Source organism: Pagrus pagrus (genome assembly GCF_965226575.1).
Source record: "Pagrus pagrus genome assembly, chromosome: 12".
Taxonomy (NCBI): domain Eukaryota; kingdom Metazoa; phylum Chordata; class Actinopteri; order Spariformes; family Sparidae; genus Pagrus; species Pagrus pagrus.
The window spans coordinates 11,708,150-11,729,972 of NC_140196.1; the positions used below are offsets into that span (position 1 = coordinate 11,708,150).

At 41.1% G+C, this 21,823-nt stretch overlaps 1 protein-coding gene across 1 annotated transcript in view; it reads right to left on the minus strand.

Annotated features, from left to right (window-relative positions):
* cacna1eb (calcium channel, voltage-dependent, R type, alpha 1E subunit b) overlaps positions 1-17,195 on the minus strand; it is a 66,081-nt gene extending 48,886 nt beyond the window's left edge. The window contains exons 1-4 of the mRNA XM_084369047.1: positions 16,502-17,195; positions 13,396-13,849; positions 6,186-6,456; positions 630-734 (exon numbers count right to left, since the gene is read on the minus strand). Of these exons, the coding sequence (XP_084225173.1) occupies positions 630-734; positions 6,186-6,456; positions 13,396-13,817 (798 nt within the window). The 5' untranslated portion in view covers positions 13,818-13,849; positions 16,502-17,195. The remainder of the gene's footprint in view (positions 1-629; positions 735-6,185; positions 6,457-13,395; positions 13,850-16,501) is intronic.
* Positions 17,196-21,823: the final 4,628 nt, after the last annotated feature.

Sequence of the window (21,823 nt, forward strand, 5' to 3'; positions counted from 1 at the left end):
TACAAGGGGAACTAGATGGCTTGTGGTGCTCAAAGCGCCAAAAAAGATACATCTGAAAAACTCATCACAGCAATGAAATCGTGACCCGCTTACTGAAGATAATCCACAGACATTGTGAGCAGTTTCATTTAGGAACTGTTTTCTTTCTACCAAACTGCCAGCCATATCATCATGCCTCTACTTGTAGAGAAGAGACTTACGGGATGGAAACATTATTGGCTCGGCTGAACTGTAAAGTTAGCTAGCTTACTTAGCTTAGTCAGCTCATTCATGAGAAGATGCAGGTGTAGTTTGGCAGAAAGAAAATAATTCCTACGTGAAACTGCTCACAACAAGCTCTGTAGACTACCTTGAGTAACTGTTCATGATTTCTGGAAAGAGACATTGCTGTTGAGTTTTTCAAGCTGAGTGCCATCTACTTCTTTTATATTCACGAGAAGGCAGACATCTCTATCTCCATTACTGGTACCAAAACGATCTACGTGGATAAATAGCACTACAAGTGAGAGGGAAAATAAGCATTTTGGACTTTTCCTTTTGGGTTTTTAGAAATGTTCTGGTTTGCATTTCACAATAACCTCATGACACTGCCTATGTATGGAGGATGCGAAAAGAGCTTTTGTCCTCACCAGCCTCTTTGCCATGGGGGTCTTATCCTCTCCAGGGAGGTGCTGCTCCAAGGCCAGGACGACACAGTTGGCGGTGATGGTGGCCAGGATCATGTACTCAAACGGTGTAAAGGCCGCAAAGTTAAGGAAAGTCCTCTCGCACAACACATGGACACAAAACTGACACAAAAATACGAACAAACAATGCAAGCAAAAACATGGAAAAACACTAACTAACACAGCAGCTTGTAATGTATCTAATCATGATTTGTAGGTCATTGAAGATGATTAAACAAGATACAACAAAAACAGTTTAAGTGTTCAACACACTAACAGCAGTACTTTATCCATACAAACAGTCTTTGTGTTAAACTGTATGAATATTTCTGTGTGCTTCAGCGGAGAGGGAAAAAACAACATAAATGGACGGATGATTGAATGACAGATGAATTATAGCATGGTTCATATTCTCTGGTATTGGAAGCAATCTGTGAGAGAGATTGCAGTATCCATGGCAACCTGCTTTTAAAAGTCCTTTTCATGAAGAGAAAACGAGAGCAGGCACTGAGAGAGAGAGCGAGAGAGAGACAGCGCTGTGAAGTCACCTTGGCCTGACTGGTTTAACTACACAAACTACAGCAAACAGTTGTCATAACTGCTTTCACAGCACACAGCTGACACCGACATGGACCGCGGGCTGTCGACTCTTGTGTTCTTGTAAGACAAACTCTCTTCTTCAAAAGTGTTATCGCTTTGATGCTAAAGAAAGGTTTTGGCTTGAACTCTTCGATTGTGAAGCTTCGTAAAGCAGAAGGTCGTAAAAGTCTGGATATTAAAGCAGGAGCGACGAAAACTTTGTTCATTCAGTTTCAACAAAAAGAGAACAGATTCAAGAGTTTTGTGGCCGTGTGAATGTTTTAAGCTGAAACGTTTATTCAAGTTTGATAGTTTCTTGATTGTTTGGGCCAAATGTTCTGCGTTCCCTGCTTCTTTGTGCTTTAGATTTTGGACTGTTGGTCGGACAAAACAGAGATTTTATAGGCATAATTTTATCGATTAATAGTTAAAAATAATTGACAATAATCAATAGTTGCCTCCAGAAACAATGCAAGAAAATTTGAAGATGAAACATTCTCAAATGCAGTCACCAGAATAAAATGTCGGCATTTTACAGTGAAATTCGTCAAATGTATGATATCAACATTTCTACAATGTTGTGTCGCATCTGGAAGTCAGATTACATGAGCTGACTTCCATGACGGGAGAAGGTGGTGGAACACCTGGGCAAGACCGCTGACGTTCCAGCATTCGTAAGTGTGAAACCACAGGATATTTTCTGAGGAGACATCAGACATTTGCCAACTGTTACTGGCAACAGACCCAGGTATTATAAGCCAAAACATGACGTTTTTCTAACTCTTACCATGTGGTTTTTGTGCCTAAAGAGACAACATAAGACTGAAAATTGAACCTAAAGAAACATAGAGTTGCAACTTAAAGAAATGTAAAGTTTTTTACATCTACATATTTGAGGTTTGCAGAAATGTAGATTGCCAACATTTATTTTGGCATTGAAGGTAAACATTTGGTGGCATTGCCTTGGGTTTTTGGGAAACGCTGATGTTGATTTCATAGATCAAACAATGAATGAAAAATATCAGCCATATTAATCAACATTGCCTTAGATCACAAATCTGCCGATCCAAGTTTTTCAAAAGAACATGAACACGACTCTTGACTCATTTCTGACTCATTTGTGCAACTGCAACTTTGGAAAACGAGATAAATTTCTCTTTCACATTTCTATTTTCTTGATGTGACCTATTGAGAATATAATCCTATAAACTCCAAAGTCCCCATTACTTACAGAATCTCTTGCATCATTACTTTAATTTCTCAAAAGTAGCATCTACCCTCCTGCAGCTGAAACATCTGTATGTGTGTGTGCACGCATTTGCCCCTCCTGGTACAGTATATGTGTATATGTGCGAACCGACATGCAAGCTCCTCTGACTATATTTGCCCCAACACTTGTATGTGCTTGTGACTTTGAGTCCCTCAGAGTTCCCATGAGGCAGCTGCTTCTTGTTATTAATTTTCCTGCCTTGAGAGAAATGGGGTCACTGACTCACAGAGGAGTGCTGTGATGGGGGCCTCTGGGACCCACACTGACTCACATTGACAAGTCCACATTGTTGCCATTGAAAAGCAGTTGAAAATAGCTAAAGTGGGAATACTTAATAGACGTCACCCGCTCTGTTACTACCTGTTACATGTTTCGGACTATTTGGGATGAATCACAAAACCATTTAACTGCACAAACCGTGCTTTTTGTTGAGTTTTTAGATATTTTGATATATTTTACTGGCTTCTGAAGCAGCCATTGAGTGTAATTTTCCTTTTCTTCTCTACTTCTTATGATCATTTCAATGTTTTTCACTTACTGATTGATCGTCAAAGGATACAAACTCACCCCTTGGTTTAATTTAATGTAAAACTGTGCAACATTTTAAAACAAAATAGGGCTGCAACATTTATTAATCTGCCGATAAACTGTCCATTAAAATGTGTTGAAAAAAATGAAAAATACATCCAACATTATTTCCTAAAGCCCAAAAGTGTTTGTTTTTATCAAACCAAAAGTACAAGACCCAAAGAGATTCTGTTTATGATCGAAAAAGAAAGAAAAACAGCAAAGAAAAATAATTATCTGTCTGTCGACTGCTGTATGAAACTCTCCTGAGATGTGCAATCCACCGCAGGCAACATCAACTCTACATTTATTTTGTCAAGGTAACTTTCCTAATGTAGCTGTGACAGTAATAAATGGAGTGTGATGGATTACATCACAAAAGAAAGCTTTAGGAGGTCTTGTGTCATATGCAAATAAATGGAAACTAATGGCTGTCTGGGAGCCAAGAACCATATTTAAAAGTCTGAAACTGTACAGCTGACATTTACGAATGGTCAGCAGTGATGTATACACCAGGTGTGCACAGGCTAGATTGAGAGCCAGACAGGATAACACACAGACTTAGTCGCAGAATTTGTGATTTGTCTCATGATAGCGTTCAACATTGAATTCCTCGAGCACTGAATTCATCTGTCAGCAGAGAGGGCACATCGCTTTATTTGTGAGAGTTGATCCATTTTTCGCCTCAACCACACAGCGTTTCTTCCGTGGCGGCTTTTCCATCTCACCTCCATTACATTAAACTGCTAATGTGTCCACAGAAATTGCTAACTTTAGCTAACAGCACTAGCATTGATGACAGAACATAATCCCAGCGACACTTGCAAATTGCGATGCAACAAGTACTGTAGCTTTCTAAAACCTTTTGGGAAACTACACACTAGAGCTACAACATTACTTTCACTGTTTTTCTTTTCTGTTGATTACTTTCTACATTAACCAGCATGTCTATCATTTAAACTGTACACCAGAACAATACAGCACCCTAACCCTAACCCACAGCACAAAAAACCCACATTGACATCTTCAAATTTCTTGACCAACAGTCCAAAATTTGTCCATATCGTGATACACAACTTGATATTTTGAAATCTCATCTTAAGCACTTCATAAATGCTCGGAGTGGGTGAAATTCACCAAATACCTCAAGTAGGGGTTTCACGATATAACGGTGATAATCGTGCTGTGTAAAAATGAGATATTTTTGACATTGTGATGATAACCAGTATGATAATATCATATAAATAATCCAGTGCCTCTTAATTCATTTCTGTTTCTTTCCATTCTTGCATCGTCATAGTAACTGGCGGTAACGTACCTTGCTAGTTGCCACCTGCCATAAAACAGAAAAAAAAATAAGATGCTGTAACTAGCTAGCCACTACCACATTGACAAGAGCAAAGACGCTGCCCATAATGTGGGTGAATATCATGATAATATCGTTATCGTGAATTCTTCTGGCCACAACGACGCTGAAAATCTAATATCAACACAATAGGATTTCTGATCAATAATCATTAATAATGTGGATATGATGACTAGGACAAGTTTTAGAACAAGCAGAACAGTTTGGTAAGTTCAGAAAAGTACTGTAATGCAGCCTTTAAAACCAGGAAAAGACAACAGTAATGCCATATCATAATATATAATATAACGATATCCAAGTCAATATATAGCCTCATGTCACGATAATGATATCATATCGATATACTGCCGAGCCTTACGAATGAGACAAAGTAAAGCAGCGAATCCTCACATTAGAGAAGTTTGAAAGTGAAAGTGATTAATCACAGTTGCAAATTAATCTTCTGTCAATCAACTAATCAATTAATCAACTCATAGCTGCAGCCTTTAACTCCACGGTGCAGAGACCTTGACCTACATCAGCCATTATGAGTCCCAGCAACTACTAAACTTACAGCCATACTGTAACACTCCAGTCTATTTCTGCAGGAACATACAGTCAAAGAAACACACCATCGCTATGAATTCATCTGAATCTGTTTTCCACTTGCGAGCTCAGAACTTGGACGCTGTGTGCAAAAAAAAAAAAAATCTGGGTCTCGCCCAGTCAATACTCTGACATGTGCTGCTTTTACAGCCCACGATCCGCCACAGTACTACTGGCCAGCTCTCTCCCACATACCTCTGCCTCTGTGATACCGACAGTCACATTACAGTGCTGCCGGTGGCCAGCTAGTCTTGACCACTAGCCCCACTCCCACACACCACACAGAGCCTGTGGTTAGGTAACAGTGGGAGACTGGCACGCTGCACTGCAGGGGGGTGTAAGACAGGAGGAGCTGTGGGTAGATATGGCAACTGAGGGATGCTGTTGAGCTGATTATGCTCTGAAAACGTCAAAACATGTACATGATTCATCACTTTAAACACAGTTAAGGTAAATCAAAATACATTTCAGTGAAGGAGAAAAAGCAGCGCTCTTGTGTTATTGATCTGTGTCTACAACACATTTATTTGCTAGATAAATAACTTCCCTGCTCGTGTTGTTGTTGTTCGATCCTGCAGAAGTTGAGCAGAAAGAAACTGTTGGCTGCAGCAGGAAGCAGAGAAGCGCTGCCTGGTGGATTTGAACTGACACCTACTCATGGCCAGGTTCATATTCCAATGAGCACTAAGGCAGCAGAGATGTGCCTACATGCCACCCCCACAGTGAGCTGAGCTGCTTCTAATGATCACCACATGCTAACTTTCTGTCTTCTGCCAGCACTGGAGCACATGGATGAATCAAATCAGAGGCGAGTTACTGAGCAGAATCATGAGAAGAGGGTTACAATCCATGCTTGTGTGGGGGGATTAGTGAAAGGCAAGTGGACATCATGGAGCAGGTTATGCAGATCAGATAAGAAACCACTAAGGCAGCTCTCTGGATGTGAAAAAACATTAAAAACACTGAGAAGGCGCTTTAAAAATGGCACTTTTTAGACATGATTTAACACACAGGAGTGAATGTGAGTGGTTCACATGCTGCCTGCAGCTGTCCATGGTGCTGACCTGACATCAGCCCAACATGCACTCTCTGTAACAAACTAAGAAAAGCAAACTTAACACACAACTTTAAAGGTTATCATTATGGAAGGATATGGCCATTCAATGATTCGCCGTGCGTATTTCCTAATGATGTTGTCCTCTGCGAATATGAAGAGCGACCTGTTGACGGTGAGGCAGTTCTGCCGGTGGGGGACGGGGTTGTACAGAGCCATGGTCCGGGCCCGCTGCGCCTTGGCTTGTTTCATAGAAGCCGAGAGTTGCGCCGCCGCTGCGTCCTGGCCGTCCCCGCTGCCGCCTTGCTCCAAGTCCCCATCCCCGGCGTCCGCCGTGCCGGGAACGGACTCGTCTCCAAACCGAGCCATTCTACAAAGAGATGAGGAGACCGCCCGGCTTAGATAGAGTGTTTTGTTTCTATTCTTACTACAGGACTTCAAGCAAAGAAAAAAAATGTGATGTGAAAACGACAAAAAGGGTCCACCTTCAATCCACTGAGAGCTTTTCTAACGCCAAGAATTCGCCCCAAAAGTTGCAGATTCCTATCACTCCATATCCACAAGAAACAAATGATTATATCATTCAGTTGGATTATATTTTATCGCTGCAAAAAACTCAGCATCTCTGTTATCCCATCTGTTTAACCGCGCGTAAAAACGAGCTCTGACAACTTTTAATGTGTGCGCGTCTCAAAGTCAAGCAAACGGAGGGAGCTAAAAAACAAAAAGAAGAAGAAGAAGAAAAGAAAAAGAGGATCCGCTGAGTTTATATCTCACAGTTTTCTCTCAACATCCAAGCTCGTTCTGATCTGCCTGATCGAGAACTACTCTGCGCTCATGAGCTGGAGAGATCCGAGGAAAGTCTTCGCAAACTTTACGCATCTTCTCGACCCGGCGAACTTGACAAAAAGGAAGGTCTCGTGTGAAAGGAAGCCCGTTTGACACCTCAAAATCAAGTTCTCTGCAAACCTGAACGTGGAGTTATTCTATAAGAAGCCGCAAAATGTGGCACGAGAGCCGCTTGAATCGCCAGATCAGACGGTATCTTACAAATCTGATCACCTGCTGGAAAATGATCACGCAGCCAGGAGCGCATAAGCAGCCCGGCACCACCCCCTCCCTTCACCTCCCCTTCCCACAGTAATATTTCATGATGGCGATTTCAAAATTCATCTGAATGAAAGCTGGTGGAGAGGAGGGACGTGTATTTTGTTACCATAGCAATTAGAGTTTGCTGAGGATGAACAAAAACAGTTTTGAGAAGAGAGAGAGAGACAGAGAGGAGCCTATATACAGCAGGCTGTGTGGGTTCAAAAACAATTATGTAAAGATGTTAGTGGGTGCAGTGGCAAAAAGAAGGGGATGTGAAAATACATTTAACACTGGTAGGAGTGACAATGCACAGAGAAAAAAAAGGCAACAAGTGTGTGGACAAGAGGACCTAAAGGTGATTCATATAGAACAGGAGCTTGACTCATTTCCCCTATTTAAACGTCATTTGATAAGTCAGACAGCATTGCCATATTTTCATTAATGGAGACAGACTATTAAAACATTTAAAAACTAGGCCATTGTGCTAATATTGGAGTAAAAGTCAGGAGTAAAAATAGAGCATGAAATAGATCTTAGGGCTGCTCCCTTTTTGAGGGAGAAGAGAAGAAAGCAGGGTCTTTTTCACACTCAGTGCCACAAGTGAGACCTCATTAGGCAATTGGGCTCTCTCACTCCATCTGCTGCTCTCCTCCCTTCCCCACTGTTTTCCTGAAGATGACCACTTCGGCACCCACCGACATGCTTTTGTTCAATCGCGTTTCAAACCCGAGGTTGGTCTTTGTCGCGTCAGACAAATGCAATTAAAATCCACCACAGAAGCAGCGTCAGTCCACTTGAGAACCTGACACAAATTATCAGTGTGCTCCTCCTCCTCCTGCTGCTGCTGCTGCTGCTGCACAGTTGTCATCCAGGCAGCAGCAGAGGCACAATGCAGGTATCACAGTGTGTGCAGACGGGAAGGGCTCAGACGGGGGATTGAGAATGCAAAGCCAAGAGAGAGTGACAAATTTATGCTTGGCAAACAAGTCGAGATCTGGGGGAGAAGAGGATAAAAAGAAAAAAAAAGAAAAGAAAGAAAAATCGATTTAACAGGATCTATGAATAAGTCCCAAAAACTCAGCTCTGTTACCTCCTCTTCCTAATCTGCATGAGGCAGGCGGGCGTGTCACCTCGTGCAAAGCAACAAAAGGCTGACCTACTGAGTGCAGAATGTAAAAATAGCAGGATCATAATGAGCATGTGACATGTACAGATTTGCTTACAGATTGTTTACATCTGCACTGTATATTGAAAAAAAATCACACATTCATCTGCACTTTTTTAATAAAAAATGTACATCATTACCAAAAAAAACCCCCATAATCTACTTGTCTGATGCCCAACAAAAATATTTGTCCATCTCTGCAAACAGCACATATCTCTCTCTATCTCTGCGTCTCTCGCGCTCTCTTTGCTGTTGTTTCCATAGCGACATAGCTCTCTCGAATTCATTTCTGCCAACAAAAGCCATGTTGCACAATAGAGCTCTTCCTACAGAAATCTGCTTCTACCAACACACCATTTCTCATTAGTTTAGTTTTTATTAATTTCAGTATTCCTTTTTTTAAATTATTATAATTAAGCGTGTAATTGTCAGAGGCTACATTTAAAGGGTATCCATCAATTTCACACACTGAAGTGTGTTTACAGGTTCTTGGGGAGCTGGACTGCATATGTGTGTAAAAAGTAGTGTAAAGCCTTTTGTGGCTCCAGAGGAAGCTGCGCGCAATCTGATAAATTGTCTCCAGTGATGTCACTCAGAAGTTGCATTGTGGGTAATGTAGGCACACTCCTCTTGCATCACTGTGGGACTCATTATGGAGAGTTAAAAAAAATAAATAATTAAAATTGATACAGCAGAAGCAGAGATATAACCCTTTTTCTATTCCAGGCGTTCTTCTTCCTTTTTAAAACCTGGTGACTACATTACCCACAATGCAACTGAGCCACTGGAGTTACCCTTTAAATGTAGTTTTGGAGAAGAAATTCAAACTCAGCGGTTCAATTTGTAAGTGGGAAATGATTCAGCATTTTTAAGGAAACCTCTGGACAGTTTCCAACCGTGTTTGTGGCGACAAAACCAGGTGTTTTTAAAGAGTTGTCGGGACAACTCCGGTCATGTCTGTACAGGTATTTTAAAGGTCCATTATGAATTATTTTTTTCAGAAGAGAAAGATCTTGATGGACTGATTTTTTTAATGTCCAATGAACTAATTACACAAACTCTCTTTGTTTTCATGACTAAATATACTAAATAAACAAACTGACCTTAAAGAACAACACAATTGAATACTATTTGACTTTGTTTATATGACAAATATAAACAAAGTCAAATAGTATTCAATCGTGGCTTCAAACAATGTTCTGTGGACCTTATTTTCCTCTGAGAACAGCTTATTTATTCAGTTATGTTAAAAAAAAACATAGGTTGTTTTATTACTTAGTCAAATCTGAGTTTGAATTTCTTCTACAAAACTACATAGTGCCCCTTTAAGCCAAAATTAGATGTTCTCCTAATCCTAACTAAGTGGTTTATGTGCCTAAATATAACCAGTATATAAGCACAGCATTGTCACAACATAAAACAAACAATTAAACCTAAAGAAATGTAAAGTTTCAACATTGCCAACATTATTCTGGTGATTGGGTTGAAATGTCCTCACTCTCCAAAGATGTCCTCACTCTGTTGGTTAAAAACTTCCGGTCCTCATTATGTAGGAAGTGCAAGTACACACACACACACACAAACACACACATACACAATCACACCTCCCCTCCATCAAGGTCATTGGACATCTTCAGGAAACTGACAGCCTCCTGCACAGCACCGTCATTACACTGATTATCCATTGTACCGCATGTATGACCAGATGTAGTCTGCTTTAACAGTGTTTGGCTTTTGTGATGCTCTTGCTCACAGCCTACTCAAAGCCTTCTAAAAATAGCTGCGTGAACTGTTCGCGGCAAAAGTAGAAAAGCTAACATCAAACCGCTCGGGGAAACTTTGAATAAAAATGAACTTAGCAGCTGATCACAGGGTACATTAGTGCCTTACATCAGGACAGAAGAAGAGCAGCAGTAGCTTGAGATTCATTTTAACGTCCACGGTCCAGCAAAATAGCATCTTATGAAATATCATATAGGGGAAGACGGATGAAGCAAGGCTGCAGGTGACATGCACTGCAAGTTAAAACGTTAATGGGCGTACTTTGTGCCAGAACTCTGAAGAGCATTTATATAATTGCAGACAGGCTTTCATCCAACGTTGACTGGAGTGGTTTTAGCATTTTATTTTTCTCTCTGTTCCCTAGCAACAGACATCCTCTAGTACTGAGTTATGTCAGATTGATTGGACCAATAACTGGCGCTTATATCAGGGCAGATTACCTTGAAACATATCTACATCATGGCTGTGGTTTCAGAGCAGTCTCACACCCCGGCAGATTAACACCGAAATAAGTTCAAAATGTTAAAAATTCATCTGTGAAGCTGAAGTTTCTGTCGTGAGATAAAAGGTTTTCTCACTCTCTAAAGTCATCATGTAGAACTTCAATTTCTCTCATTGATTTGCATCTCTTTTTTTTTATTTCATCATGCAGTTTTATAAAATATCATTCATGTTTTAGTGGTGCAGAAAAAGTCAACAATGTCCAAACTCTGCTGCTTAGCTCATGTGCTGCTTCCCTGCTGCTCTTCTACTTTGATTCCCTAGCATCCCCTAATGGACAAATAACCACAATACATGTAAAGTAGAGCCATGAAATCAATGTTCTGCTCTTATTCTTTAGCCCCTCATTAAATATGTTGTACTTTTATGTGCTATAGTTGCTTATACAGTCAACATTTACATGTTGAAAATAAGAAAATACTGAGAAAAACTGATTAAAGTCGCGTGTTTCTGTGCTTGAAAAAGATGAAAAGCCAGAATGACAGAATGACAATTCTCTGTATGACAATACACCAGTTAAGTTGATGTGGAGTGGGTGGTGGAGGTACAGTAAAGAGAAAATCAGGAGATAGAGGAAGGAGGAGGAGGCGGGAGGGGGCTTGATGGTGGGTTGGGGGTTACGCTGATGGAGTGCCACTCCACATTCGAGTGGTGGGAAGCAGATAATCAGAGCGATGTGGCTCCAGAGTTCAAAGGTTCACACGCAAGCACCCTCAGCGCCGCCATTAATAACGCTATCCAGTATCTGATTACAGTAAACCACGGCAACAATGTGACACAGGCATTAAAAAAAAAAAAATCAAGTGATGAAAGCAGTGGGAACTGATTTGGTGATTCATTGGTGGAGCTACAACAATGCTGGAAACAAAGGCCTCTGGGTATGTATCGCTGCTGAAATAAGCACTTCGTAGCTAAGCAACAAAACAACAATAAAAGCGTTATACTTTATACGGAAATTGTTAATCATTTGAACCCTTGAACCTTGAATATTGTGGTATTTTCTGACCACTTGAAGCACAATGGGACAACGTTTATAAGAGTGGGTCACAAGGACACATGAATGATGTGGCACACAGTCCAGTCGATGGCTTGACATTATTCCGCTGATCAACGATGTAGAAATGTTGCAACGCGCCAATGAATGCACATATAAACGCAGAATCTAAAGGCAAGACATGAGATTTTGGTGTCAGAAGCTTTCTGGTCAGTCATGTTTGAGCAGGCTTCGGTAGTATGCAGGTAAACAGTCTGTCTTAGGAGAGAAGGAGGCGGAACGCAACAATGATTTATTTTTTTATCAGCTTTTTAAAAAATGCATCATCTATTCTACTTGTGAAACAGTATCATCGTGGACGTTGTTTTTTTAAGTCTCATTCCCAGCTCTTCACATACTAAAGCCTAAGGATTGAAGATCAGGCACGACATAGTTCATGTCTTTAAACGCCTCGGGACCTTGTTAAACATTTAAAGTTCTGCAGCTTCACCGTTTGTGTTTGTGATAACAGACCCACTAAAAAGGTTCAACAGGTTGAGCAGCTATACAGCATAATGGTGTTCTTACACTGATGCTTTCATCCTCCTCCATGGTGAGTTATCATCTCTAAACAGACTCTTTCTTACAGACTGGACCTCTAAATAAATAAGCAATCAATGAGTTGAAAGCAGCACAATCAACATATAGTATAACTAGATTGACGTTGAGATAAAAAATAAATTATATTAATATTTCTGGCCACTTGAGGGCAACAAATTGAAAACAAAAAACGGACATATCGTCTTGTAAAGTTCATATGGTGTCGTTTGCCACAGCAGACAGTTGTTATTTACACTTTTAGCAACACGGCGCACCATTACCACTCATTTGGATGCGTTTTCTGTGTGTGCATTATTCACTCGAGTGAGCTCTGTTTTCGCCTCCAACTACTCTTGAGAGAAACATCAGGCTCTTTAATTGCTATATGCTATATATACTATAAGCATAGTAGGTTAACTTAACATTTTTGCAAAAAACAAATAAAAAAAAACAGCTGCCAGATGTGGTCGTAAACGAGGCTGATGAGAGCTGTGAGAAAGAAACAAAACAGTAAAGTTGTGGGCCATTCAACCAAAACAATGAGCTGAAAGAAATTAAAACGCTCTGTAGATCTGCCGGGTGATAAACCCATTGTTCATTTACAGTATAAATATTGATTAGCGCAGCTTTAAGTTCATCAACTATGTCAGAAACTGTAATCTGTGTCTGCTTGTTACACTGTTGAAGCGACAGTATGTCACAGATCTACGGGTCATTTTCATGATAGACGATCTGAAGCACCATAGCAGGACAAGAACAGGTGTAATTAATAACATTAACGAAGGCTAGACGGAATTGAGCCATCGTTAATGTTATTAATTACACCCGACGAGTCAAAGTGTCTGCGTGAAAAAAAGGTTTATCGACTGAAATATGGAAATCATCGCCGTCACCACTTCAAAGGGAAGATTCTGCATCCTTTTGCATCACTTTTGTCAATTTTCCTTAAAATTCAGCACGACATACTTCATATCTTTAAAAGCCTCGGGACCTTGTTAGACATTTAAAGTAAAGTTCTGCAGCTTCACAGTGTGTTTGTGATAACGGACCCACTAAAAAGGTTCAACAGGTTGAGCAGTTATACTGTATAATGGTGTTCTTACACCGATGCTTTCATCCTCCTCCATGGTGATTTATCATCTTTAAACATACAATTTAAGAGGAATCATTTGCCTCTGAATCTCTTTTATACTCACTCCCACTCCTTCCTGCGGGCCTGCGGCGTGCTCTGGATTTTGTGAGCCTGGTGAGCCATGATGATGTCCTTCTGCTCCACGAGTCCTCCGCGCCGCCGCTGCATGCCGTGGGGGCTCAGAGAACCTGAACCCTGATCGGACGAGCCGTCGTCCTGACCACGAGGCACATCAAAGCTGGCTGCTCGAGGGGGCAGCCCCAGGTGCTCAGGGACGGCATGAGGGACCTGCAGGGAGCTGGAGCGGGCTCCTTGAGCCAGGCCGGGACGGGCAGCGGAGCTGGGCCTCCTCCAGGGCTCAGGCTCGGGGAGGGACAGGGAGGACTGGACGTGCCTGTCTCCATCTGGACCACAGCTGGATGGAGAGTGGCGTTTGGGTGTGAGGGAGAGGGAGAGGGAGAGGGACTGGTCTGATCTGGTGAGCATCTCTACAGAGGAGTGGCGGTTTCACCATAATGCTACGAAAAGAAAAAGGGTAGAGAGGCAGAAAAAAAAGAGTGAAAGGTTTTAAACACACTCATGAAACACGGCTCAGAAGACACTTCACATCCTCATCACATACATATATGTATCCCCTCTCTGTTTGTCTATTGGCTGCAGGGACGGTGATATCGGTCAGGTGGTAATCAGAATGAATTATCTCAACTCTCAACCACTGGATGGACTGGTCATGAACTTCATAAGGATGTTCATGGTCCCCAGAGGATGAATCGTCGGTCAACGTTATGACAATCCATTAAAAATCAGCTTCTGCTGGAACGATTGGCACAAAATTTGGTACAGACGTTCACGACTCCCAGATATTATATACTAATGACGATTTAAAGGATGAGTTCACCCAAAAAAATTCAAAGTCAGTCATTATAACAACCAACTAGAACATAAAATAGCAATGGAAATCATAGTCTCCGGAAAGCCTGGGATCCCAAATTATTTTTGAAAAGATGATATTTACACCCTTTATCGGCCAATATCTTCACTGTAGCTGCTAGGGTGAAAGTGCACAACCTGTCTGAAGAGGGTGCACAAGCTTGACTGGGCGTCGAGGGTGTGAGTAACATCTTTTCAAATCAATTCGGGATCTCTGAACTTCTGGAAACTTAGATTATACCACATGAGCTGTATGGAGCTGTTTTATACGTTTCTTCTGGTTGTTTTCATCATGTTAAAACAAGTTTCTATCTACTTCAGTTGTTTAGGAGAATGCGGCAACTCTGTTTTGCTGTGAGGCTCAAGAAATGTTTTGTGGACTACGAAGCTTCACTTGAAATTTCATTCCTGAATCACTTTGTATTCGGTCGTTGCATGATGTCCACTGCCTTCCTTCAATATAACATGCAATGCAAAAAGTCAAGGTGATGTTGTTTCATAGTAAACATTGGGAAAAAAATACTTTGTGATTGAATAATTTGTGTATGAACGGGTTAATATGAGACACGCTAACAGAAAGTAGCGTCTCACTGAGACAGAGGGCACACTTTTCCACCTGTTCCATTGGCACACACTCGTTTACTTATCACAAGCAAGTAACACCTCGTTTTTTTATCATTTGAAGTAGCACTTTCTCCAGCGTGGACTCTCGGTTCGCTCTTTAAAGCAAACTACCGTAATTTATGACGGATGGTGATTATGGAATATGGATGAGAGACACATAACAGATATACTGACGGTTCCTGGAACGAGAACTAGGTTCTCCTACATAACAATGCATCTTTAATTCAGAACCAATGCCACCTATTCAACTCCTACTGTGTGATCTAAATGATCAGCTCAGCCAGAAGGGATCTTTGATGCTGGCAGTGCATACTGTATGACTGGAGGAGCAAAAGCTTTGAATCAGCAGCCGTGCAGAAATAGCACCAGTAATTGTACTGGTGAGCAGAATAAGACTTTGTGCAGAGAGTGGGTGTAGTAAAAAGTAATGAGGACACATTAGGAGAGGTGAGATTTTCTTTTCTGACCACAGTTTAGACTTTCTCATCGCTCTAATCTGCTCCTATGATTCCAGCCCTGTTAAACCACCATCCTGTTGTTGTTGTTGTTGTTGCTGCTGCTGCCACTTAAGCATAGACGTGTGTGTGTAACCGAGACAGAAGAAATATGAGGGAGATGAAGTGGCAAGGCTGGAAAACAGCAAGTTCTCGAGGCGAGCCAGTCGGAGACAGACGAAACAAGGCTGTTTCCACTGAGCCGCAGCTGAAAGGAAGATGACTGAGTGTGGGAGAGCTGAAGCAAAAGGCACAGTGACTCACTCATCATCAGCAGGGCTCCTCAGACATGAACTGGACACAGTCTGAAGCTGAGCTCTGCCCTCGAACGCAGCACTGAAAGCGGGGAGAGGCTCACAAGGTCAGCGCGCACATTTACGCGGGTGGCTCCATCGCAGGCTCTGGCGGGCGAGCTCTGCCTCTGATTTTAGCAGCAAGTTCAAAAGATATGTGATACCTTTAATTGCCAGGTGGGCTTTGCAGATGGAGGCTGTGGGGGAATTAAATGTCAAGGCACTCACCAAGGCACACCTTGGAGAAAGCAGCAGGGGGGGGGGACGATGTGGAGGGTGAATCCGCGGCATCTGCGTTACTCAGACAAACAAATGAAATTAATCAGGGCTGATTAGAGATAAAAGCATCGGTGTGGCTACAAGAGGCGTCCACCTCATCTGCGTGATTCATTAAAGTTAAAGCACCTGTGTGAAGACGCTCTCCCGTTTTTGAATTCAGATCATTTGCTGTGATCTCCTTCGCTTTTAATTAGTGCAACCTCTGCAGAGCTGCTGGAGACAACAGGCGGACCCCCCCCCCCCCCGACCCCCCTTTCCCTCTCATGTGCGCGCGTCAGGCTGCAGGTCTGCGATGGTTTGAGAAATACACTAAGTGGGCTGAGATGCTAATTAGGATGCTTTCTTCTGGTGGAGTTAAGTGTTTGACGCAAGTGAACAAAGAGGAAAATAGACGGAGCAGCAGCTGTTTACAACAAGTGGAAATAATAGATGCTAAAAATATTCACTGCGAGGGGGATAGAGGGATGGATGAGGCGCGCGAGACAGGAAGCAAACAAAAAAAACAACATCAATTAACCAATGACAGGATTAATGAAGGTGACAGGTTTACCTTGAGGCGACGCGCGCTCCTTCATCGTCAAAACAGATCAGATCAGATCAGGTGGGATCCTTAAATTCTCACTCGGGTCCAAGTTGAGCGCTTCGAGGTGGATTCTGCGAGGATTCCTTGAGCGCTGATCACTCAGCTGTTTGGCTATAAATACCGCGGGGTGGCTGCGAGCCAGGGGAGAGCAGCTCACATGAACGTAAACAGGCATGGGGACCGGCGAGAGGCATGGAAATAATCCCAATCATCTTCACGAGCTGGCGGCGGAGAAGTGAGTCACTTTTATGTGGGTCAGCAATGAATGGCTCCCTCCTCCAAAAACTTCATCTCGTGCAGACTTTAATTGGATTCTCCTCCTCCTCCTCCTCCTCCTCTTCCTCTGAGGAGCGATGCACCTGTCCCGAGACCAGGTGAGTTTCAGACAGGAGGGATGAATCAACAGGTCCGCACGCTGAGCAAATGAAACGGTGGGCTGCTGGGAGCGCAGACACACTGGCTCAGACACGTTTACCACTAGATGGTGGACTAAAGCTGCATACCTGACGCCCAGCAGGCTCAGAGGAGAGGGGACTGCACTGGCTTCAGAGGTGGACAGGCTTTACCCTCACCTTCATATTACCGGGTCACTCTGTGGAAACATGTTTCTGTCAGCAGACTTTTTACACCTGAAAAACACTTTTTTATAATAAATTTGATCATAATTTGTAGTATTTGTTCACGTTTTACAATAAAACAACAAGTTATTTGAGCAGTTACTGCCTCTCGGGGCATCGATTTAGCAATATTTGTTTTTTAATCAGTTATTTTACATTCCAAGCGCCACAGTTGTCCACACAGTCATGTATTATAGAAGGAAAGTGCAGTGTTTTGAGTTCAAAACCATGTTTTTTCTATCATAATGTGTACACAACTATCAACTATATGAGAGAAATTATACAAAAAGCTAAAATTCCAAAATATAATGAAAGTAATCGTCCTCTAGAGTGGAGTCATGTTATCATCTGACAAAAGTCTATTGTTTTGAAATAAAAATCACACTGATGACATCACTTCACTTCCTTTGACCTACTTCCTGAAGAACCATGAAGAAATGACATGTTTAAGTCCGGTCTCTTTTCAGTTATAACACATTTTCACATTTATATCCAGATCTTTTTATTTTCTTCCATTTGTTTTATTTATTTACTCTTGACCACTACATCGTGGTGTGGAGTACAAACACAAAACAAAACCATACTACAGATGTAAACAACCAGAATAGATTCCTAGCACAAGCCAATGTAATACTATACTAGAAGAATGGCTGTTATATTACATATTATGATATTAGATTATTATTACTAATGCATTAAAGGGGCACTGTGAATGTTTGGAGAAGAAATTCAAACTCAGAATTTTAATATTTACAATATTAATGAGGAAATAATACAAACTCAGAATATTAACTTTTTCCATAAGTGAATAAACAAGCTGTTCTCAGAGGAAAATAAGGTCCCAGAACTCTTTTTAAAGCTAGAAAGGTGGCAGGGTCCGCCAAATATAAACAAAGTAAACAATGTGAAATTGTGTTGTCCATTAAGGTCGGTTTGTTTATTCAGTTTATTCATTCAAGAAAACAAAGAGAGTTTGTTTGTTTAGTTTGTTTAGGCATAAAAAAACAAACTTTCAATGAAGATTTTTTTTCTCTTCTGAATAAAATTTCTTCCCTGAAATTACATAATGCACATTTAATATGTAAAGTGTACTGTACATATTGTTTTGTTGTGTAATCTGTAAAGTAACTATAGTTGTCAGATAAGTGTAGCAGAGTTGAAAGTACAATATTTGCCTCTGAAATACATACTAGTCGAGTGCAAGTATACATATATACTCAGGTAAAGTAAAAAAAGAGCACATAATTAAACTTATTGCCAGACAATAGTTCTTTAGTATTATCACACGTGACACAGAGGACTGTAACATGACAGACAGTAGCTGTGATGAGTTTAAAAGCGGCTTGTTGACTTCCAGAGAAAAGAACGTCTCCATGTAAACTCAAGTAAGTGTTTTTTCATCAATATGTAATTGAAAACAATATTATTGTTATTATGTTGAATTGAATGCTTCTGTTTAGACAAACTGTGACAAACTCTAAACTAGGTTGAGTAGTTTGTAATTTATCGGTTTAAAGCGTAACAACTGAACTCTGTTTCACCAATAATGAGTTTCATCCAGGATGCTTCATGGTCAGGGGTCGACTGTATATACCCACAAAATGAACTGTTACCACAATAAAAAGTCAATTCAATAACCAGGCCTTAACACCTGTTCAGTTCTTCTTTCTCTATGGGAATTAAAACATGGAAATTGAAAGATAACTTACTTGAATAAATAAGGAAATTAGCAAAGATGTCATATTTTTTATCATCAAGTCAGTCGTCAAGAGTATCGCCCCAAAAGTGGCTTATACGCATGTTGTATTTAATGTTATTTATTGTTTTCTTTGTGATAAAACCTCTTCTTGCATTGCTCATTTTGAAGATTAAAGGTGAAAAGATGAGCCGAGGAGTCTCACAGCCTGAGGAATGAAGCCGCGCTGTAGTCTGGTGGTACGGCAGCGGAAACTTTATCGTCACGTTGCTCAGTTGAGTGACCAAACTCTTTTCACTGAGCACGTTCATAGGAGGCAGTTAAAACGTTTTTTAAAAGCTCAGCATTTTGGGTGAAAGGCATGATTAAAAAGAACAGATGTGAGGATGCTCTGTTCTCACAGAGGTATCATCAAGAGTTTGACTGTAGTGCATCTCTAAATCTCTAAATGATGTCTCAGAGAACTTTTGTGCACGTTAGAAGAAAAGTGGACTCGCAAAGACTAATCTGAGATTACAAATACAAGTAAATACTAAAAATAAGATGCTGGGGTAGGTGGGGTACAGCAGGATTAAAGCACAGTTTCATCCTATAGGTTTTTTTTAACGTAGTCGCTCTCGTTAGCAAACATGAAAAAAGACTGAATATGAAAAGGAAAGCCTGCAGCTACTGTATGTTGATTCGACATGTTTACAGGAATAGATCAAACATAAAGGTTTCAGGATAATGTTCATTTATAAAACTTAATCCATGTTCTCAGGAAAAGCAGATAACACTGAAACTGCCATGAATGAATTAGATAAATTGTCGCTATTTTGTGTGTCTTCTAAAATCTTTATATATTTCTGCTTATAAAATATACAAAGATAAGAATTTCTTCACCTCCCTCCAGGCCACAAAAAGTGAGTCCGGTGTCTGTACTATTATGAAACCAAAGCCAAGGACAGAGAATACTTTGTCTGTGATTAAAGCAGAGCCATGATGGTCCATGTACTTAATTAAAAGGTCGACTCTGTTCATTTTAACCACTCCTGCTATTCCCTAAGCTGGGGATGAGGTGTGTGAGCAGAGCAGAAACCATCTGCCTCCACCAGCACTGAAGGGTAAATGGAGATTTCAAATCCTCACAGGCTCCACGCTCAGTGTTTCTCCGTCCAAACCTCTAAATGTTTGTCCTGGTGTGTTTGTAGCGATCAAGTCTTCTGTGGTTCGACTGACCAGAGGGACGCATTCAAACCCCTCTGCGGTGGTTGTTGTCTGACACGTCTCTGAGGATTTTACCGACACGAAGAACACTGAGTATTTTCTGCTGTCCCGCTGCCATATTGTGTGAATTAGATATGGATTTATGTAATCTAGCAGAATCATCTCAGTGAGGAAATAATTGCCGTCTTATCCTCCAGGCACGTGGCCAAGTGGATGCATGAAGTGGAGACGTCAAGCAGAGAAACTGCTGCCATTGAGAAGGGGGGGAAGAAAAGACGCTGGAAATAAACCACCAGGTGTATGGTGTGCGTGGGGACGAGCATGCTGCTTGGCGTTGGAGACAGTTGGTAGTAAATGGTTGGCAGATCAAATCTGGTCTGGCATGAGAGGCTGGCCTGAGGGTAAACATCAGGTTCGCTTCGTACGCTTGCTGGTTCACATTTTACAGAATCCTGCCTTTTTGTAATGCTGTTATTTTCTAACTGTGAGGTGTTTCAAGGTCAGATTTATTAATAATCGTAGCTTCTGTAGGCTCAGAGAGCTCTTTATTGGTTGTATCTACGCCAGTCAATCTAGGAGAGGTTCGAGGTGAACTGCAAGTTGAATTAATCTCTCTTTAACTCATATTGACAAGTCAGGTCAAGTGTAGGAAGCGGAGGGTTCAGATAAGTATCGAAGTCTGGCTCTAGTCTGACACGACTACAAGTCGAGTGAGCAGAAAAGGGAAACTGTTCCTCCTAAAACATTTTTAATGTCCTTATGAGCTGCGAACACTTGGCTCGTATTGTGTCTGAGCTTCATTCTATCAAAGTGTGAAGTTGTGTTTCTGATCATTTAGATGAGTTATTACACAGATCTTCTCCAAATTAAAGCCATTCCTACTTGATTGGGTGAACACTTGAACCAAAGAATGATTTGACTTTTGATTAGATTTCAGTCACGAAACGGTTCCAAGAAAACACAAAAAAGACTGAGAATGATCTGTGAATGTAGAAAGACATTTTCCTGTGTCACAAGTCCATCTCAAAGTCGGTGTTAGCACAGTATGAGCTACAAGAGACAGGTAGGCATGGGAAGATATGAACATTTCTTATCATTATCCTTGCTAATATATATGCATTTCAAGATATCATCCCAGTAATCAGCTTTAAACTCTTCAAATGGCAATAACACATACTGGAATCCTGTCATCTTACCATCCCCTTCGTGGCAATTCAAAATAAATCAGGAAATTGGAGGTCATCAGGAGTGTTCTAGTCACGATTCATAATAAAAAGCTTTTATTGTCCCATCTCTAGAGACAGCTTTGGCTTCATGTGAGTTAAAATATGTTGAATCATCTCACATCTAATCACTCTCATTAAAAACCTCAAGAAAATTAGCTCATGTCCCGTCTAGAATCGAGGGGTTCACACTGTGTGTTCAGAAGTGGAAGAGATATAAGGGCTCAGGTGAAAAAAAGTCTTTTGAACCGTCTTCAACAGATGCTATTTTAGGCAGTGTAAGGGGAGACTATGAGGTTATAGTAGATGTTTACGGTGGGCATACAAATTGTATATTATGGTAACATTTCTTGGTGCTAGTGATTTTTAGGACATTTTTTTTAAAACAAACTAGAAAATGAGATGCATTTCCTGCTGAAACTGCAGTGTGAAAGCTGAAATGCCCATTGCCAGAAATGCAGGAATTGCATCACACTGCCTCACCAAGAGCCAGGACTCGAACCAGTGATTTTGCAGTTGAGAGCCTGGAGATGAGCTCTGTGCTTTA